Here is a 6,000-nt window from a genome sequence, read left to right on the forward strand (position 1 = left end):
GCATCTTGCGGGCCGGCAAGGCGGTGACGGCTAGTACAGAACATTATTCCCGACTGTACTGGCCGTCGTCGCGTTTGGACTCTACTACCACTTACCATCAGGTGGAGTAGAGTCATTTGCCATCCCGGAAATATAAAAAAAAAAAAAGGTGCACTCTCTATTTCCTCACTCTCATAATCCGATGGGACGGCAATCCGACACGACCGGAAAGAGTTCAGGCGCAGGAACAACGGCTTTACGTGCTTTACGAGGCACCGGAGTGTATGCACTTTCAACTTCTAGACCCCGGGCTGCTACTGAGAATTTTCTGACAGAAAAACCCAATAACGGTTTTGTTGGCCGGACCTGAACCCAAGACCTCCGGGTCATTGGCCTTATATCTAACGATTAGACCAACGAGGCAGTCGTATCATATATACGACCTTATTTATAAACATTTTTTTGTTAGTAATTAGTAAATAAACAATGCTATCTTTTTCTTTGGAATGACAAATCAATAATGACAGAAAGGAAGAAATCAATGTTTAACAAACTAACCGCTAAGCAACGTATATAAGTAAGAACTATAATTATTAAATAACAATAACTTAATTTAATGTGTTATGTTTTTTTAATAACTTTTTTGTCCTCCAAAAAAAGTTTAAAAAAATACCACGATTAGTTTATTTTATAGAATTCTCTTCGATTAAATTAATTAAATTAAAATTAAAATATCACATTCCGATAAAGTCATAGAACAATGATATACGGTTTTAAATAATTCTCATCGATTTAAATATTAATATCAAGTATGAAAAGTATATGGAAAGTATTTAGAATGCAAAATATTAACAAAATAATAAAATCAGCAAAGCTATGCTACTAAGTTAAAATTTATTCTTGTAAGAAATTTGACTAATGATACACGACCCGATCCAGCAGTACGTTTGTAAGAACTCACTTCATTACTCACCCGTGAAATGTTGACAACCAACTTATGGTGATGTACTATTTTGATACGTGTATTCTTAAAATGTTATAATTATTATGGTCAATGTCGCATATGACTTTCTGATATTTCACGAACGTTTTCTTCGGTGAGTTTCAAAAAGTTCTTACAGAATAGCTCTACAGATGAGCTATTTTATACGATTGTGAAATTTTAATAAGTTATATGTGATATTTATTGTAATAGTTATACATAATATCATAATAAGGCCCATCAAATAATCACCGTAAGACGTTTTTTAATATTTCACAAGTGGGATACAAAGTAGGTTTTTGCAGAATAGCACTGCGGCTACACACTTACTTACAGAATTCTAGATTCGCCTTTTCACCAAGATATAGATTACTATTTATAAGTGGCACAATCCAAATTATATTTATTGAAATATGGGATTACTAAAATGTAGCACGTAGATACGTACCTATGTGATAACAGATACTACAGTTTTCTTACAGCAAGAAACAAACTATGAACGACTGTCAATTATAGAAATGTTACCATAATGCGATTGCCGATATTAATATTATACTGAGTAGTATATATATGTGTATGTCAGTGTAATTTATGTCAATATATATATATATATATATATATATATATATATATATATATATGTATTATATATATAGCATATCAAAACTAGGGTCATTTTTTTTCTAGAAAATACTATGTTTCAGCAAAGAAGACATAAATATAGACAATACTTATAAGTATCGAAGACTTATTAAGATAAATTTAAAATGCATAACTTTGTAAATACAAAATTAAAGCCAAATCGTTGGAGCTATCGATATCAGCTGCCTCAACTTAATTACATTTTAAGCTATTTTATTTGCAACTAGGTAATTCCTGTATCCGTTGAATTATGTGTTTATTATGATACTATGGCGGAAATATTTACGCAATTACCTACAATTTAACCAGATTTCAACGCAATCAGATGAATGATAATCGGATACATGATAGGTGATATGTAAACGCGTAAAATCAGAACTAAATCATTTACTAATGTTACAAGCTTAACGTAAGAGTTCATTTTACTTTTGACTTTTAACTGGTGGTAGAGCTTTGTGCAAGTTCGTCTGGGTAGTTACTACCCACTCATCAGATATTCTACCGCAAAACAGCAGTACTTGGTATTGTTGTGTTCCGGTTTGAAGGGTGAGTTAGCCCGTGTAATTACAGGCACAAGGGATATAACATCTTAGTTCCCAAAGTTGGTGGCGCTTTGGTAATGTAAGCGATGGTTAACATTTCTTACAATGCCAATGTCTATGGGCGTTGGTGACCACTTACCATCAGGTTGCCCATATGCTCGTTTGCCTTCCTATTCTATAAAAAAAAAAATTCTACTCAACCGATTCAGGTGATATTTTCTACGTACATATGTGATATGGTGCTTGTGACTTTTTTTAAACTGGTATAGTACATATGATAGGCAAGTTTGTTCTTAATAAAACAAATGAGACAAAAAAAAAATCATATATTTTTTTTTATAAATAAAATTTAAATATTTATCTTACTGCATAATATAAACGATTTCTTAGTAAAATTTTCGTAAAACTCGCCCATTTATTAGAGTCTCATTGAATATCAACGATCGAAATATACAAACTGTGTGCTTGTAACTTTCGTACTTTTATATATTTTTAGAATTATGTAAGTAGTATTTGTATATATGCTTAGAATTAAGTAGAAATATATTTGTAGAATAATTATGTGTTACGCTAAGAATCTAAGCACATCTTGTGATATTTAAAATGCAGTTAATATTTGTGAATAGATTATATGTTACAATAAAATAAACAAACCATTATTCGTTTTATTATTTCCCTTGTTCATAATTATTATACCTTTTCTGTCTAATTGGCACGCATTGAGATTGTCTCAATTTATTATTTTTAAAACCTACTATATTTATAACTGTTTAAGCTTTTATGAAAAACGTCATGACACTAAAATTTAATTGGTTTTATTTTATTTTTGCAGAAATTCAACTGAAATAGTATTGGAACCAACCAAGCAGAAAGAAAAGCCAGATATTAAAACATTACCATCCACACCGAACACTTCCAGAGATGTTAAAAATAAAATTCCAGTCATTGGAGATTCTATTAAGAAAGTTGCAACGCAGCTACTTGATAAGCCTAATAAAACGATTGAAGTACCAGTTGTATCAGATACTAGAATACCACCAAAAGTAAAAACTCAATTTGTCCAAAAATTGAAAATTAAAACTAGAAATGAGGACGCTGACGCAATTTCTGAAAGCTCACATACAGGCATTGCTGTTCCGGTTACAATGGAAGAATTGGAGTTGGAAAATAAAGAGTTACCCAACGAAACATCTACAACAAATGAAGGAATATCTACTTGGATTTTGTTAAGCAATCCTGTTAACAAAGACAATAATTCCGTATCGACGGAGCCAACACAAGCAGAAGAGATTCAAAAGAAACCGAAACCTACATTATCCAAAAACAAAAGTAAGAGACCACAAAATAAATCTCCGATTGCTAAAAGACCCATTATTGGTAGTACAAACAAAGCTGACTTGGTAGCTGGTGGCTCGGCTATTAGCGAAAATGTATACAATAAACTCAAGGACACAGTACTATCAAATGTACAAAAGAATAAAAACACATCTCCCCGTACAACTACAACCAGTAGCACAACTCCTACACCATCAACCGAAGCATTAACTACTAAGGCAACAGTTTCAGTTATGCCTGTCGTCAAAGTAACTCCAAAGCCAGCGAAAAAATCTCACAAAAATAAACAAAAAACAAGTACTACCACTACAACTACTACACTTGCGCCCATTGTAAGTGAATCAGCAGTATTACCAATGGAAGCTAAAGAACAAGAAATTGAATTAGAAATTAACACACCAGCTACAACAACTAAAAAACCTAAACGAACCTCAAGTAAAAAGAAAACCAAAACAAAGAAGCGTAAAACATCAAAACCTAAGCCTGAGACCTCGACTGCGGTATCTTCAGATGTTAAAACAACCAACAAGACTAAAACGAACAAAAACTCAAAAAAACCAGCTAGCAGTGTCGGTCCAATTACTTCACAAATTTACAATTATTTCTCGAGGGAAGTAATACCTTCAGTCGGAGGTGTTATAGGCTTAGCTGGACTAGTCGGAATAGCTAGCTACTTTTTATTTCCTTTTGGATCTCCAGTTAGAAGAACTATTGAAGTTGATAAGAAGGACGATATTTATAGACACAATGCTGAAGAATACGCAAGTGAAGGCAATGGTCAACCTGAAGAAGAAATGCTTGGCACTGTCCTCGCTGGTATGCCTATTCATTCAAAACAAAAACTTAATCCATATGCCGGTCAAATGGCTTATATAAATAGGTATCCCGTTAAAAAAGATCAAGATTTAAGATACCGCCATGTAGCTCATAGTTATGAAACAAAGAATAAACAAAACAACAATTACTATCCTCAACAAAAGACTGGAATAGCTCATGGTGCTGTTTATCCGGAGTCATTCAATTACAATAGATATCAATACGAAACACGACATAATACAAATGCTTATACGACCGAAAAAAAATACGACAAAGCCCAGACGTACAGCCCTTATCCAGCGGTTGAGCCAATTTATGCGGCACCTGAAGTTGAAACTACTGGTGTATCATCATTTGGAAATGATGCATCAAGTGCTGTTGTTTATGGGGTGAAACCATCTGGAGACTCAGACTTTAAACCTGTTTATCCTTATGAAACACAATTTTATGGTGAGACCACGAGTAATCCTAATATTATGACATATCCCCCTACATCTATGTACTTAGGTTCCAACAATGAAGCTGAAGAAACAAATAATAGCAAATATTCTGATGAAAAGAGTGCTGATGATGATGATGAATCAACAGATGGGAAATTTGTCGTTGGAAATGTACCAAAAGAGCTAACAGAAACGGCAACACCTATTGTAGTACCCGAACACGGTCCCAGAAATTTAAATAGGAAAAGAAGAAATTCTCGTAGTAAGCGGAGTATAGTGGGATCAATTGAAGATATAATAAAGGCTGCTAGAGAAAATAAAGAAAACGAAATTTTCATAAGTAATGAAATTGACGATGGACTTGAGGCTCCTGTAAGACGACCCTCTCTAATGGAAATAATGCAATTGAAAAACGAGGAAACAACACCAGAAAACAAAGAAGTATTTACTGTATATGCCGTATCAGTTGATCCCGCTAAAGAATTTCCACAAACTGAAGAGCCTAGCACATTAAAAAATCAAGTAATTGAAAGCGTTTCCACTTTACCCGTTGACGATAAAAAAGACAAAACAGCTGAAACTGAAATGTCCAATGAACTGGACGTTACAACGGAAACTTTTAAAGTATATGAGGTATTTCCTACCAGTAAGTCCCAAGTCCCTGACAAAAGCAGTCCTTTGATAAGCGATAATAATAATTCTAAAACAGATTCTACAACCCAATTCAAAAATATGAACACAGAAACAACAACTGAAATACGATCAGAAACGACTTCCACCATGCCACCTTCACCTCCACCGGTATCAGTAACCAGTAAACGACCAAGGCCTTCTTATGACCCTGAAGTGATTACATATCCACCTTTGTCAAACCCTGGAGGAAATGGATTTTTCGATTTCCTTAAAAGAATCGTCGAATTCAAATATAGACTTGGATTAAGCATTTTACAAAGTACTTCAGAGTCTCTAAATAGATATTTGCGAAGCTTAGATGGTAGAAGTGTATAAAGTACACGTTGAAGACAAAACAGAAGAATTATTATGACAAAACAATATTGAAGTATAATTTTATATAGATAGACAGAAAAGCTCTCTGTGGTATTATTTGACCACACATTACAAAAGATTTAATATCCTAATAATTTGAAATATTTTTATCATATAACAATTTCTAATTGAGCTCAATTTATTATTATGGTAAAATATATGAATGCATTTTATAATATTATTATTTATAGTTAGTATATTTTCAGAATGTTATCCT

At 33.2% G+C, this 6,000-nt stretch overlaps 1 protein-coding gene across 1 annotated transcript in view; it reads left to right on the forward strand.

The window, feature by feature from the left end:
• The window catches only part of LOC126769651 (uncharacterized), a 28,420-nt gene extending 22,627 nt beyond the window's left edge, over positions 1-5,793 (forward strand). Inside the window, exon 3 of the mRNA XM_050488539.1 lies at positions 2,978-5,793. Within this exon, the coding sequence (XP_050344496.1) occupies positions 2,978-5,744 (2,767 nt within the window). The 3' untranslated portion in view covers positions 5,745-5,793. The remainder of the gene's footprint in view (positions 1-2,977) is intronic.
• The last annotated feature ends 207 nt before the right edge of the window (positions 5,794-6,000 follow it).

Source organism: Nymphalis io, chromosome 7 (genome assembly GCF_905147045.1).
Source record: "Nymphalis io chromosome 7, ilAglIoxx1.1, whole genome shotgun sequence".
Lineage (NCBI taxonomy): Eukaryota > Metazoa > Arthropoda > Insecta > Lepidoptera > Nymphalidae > Nymphalis > Nymphalis io.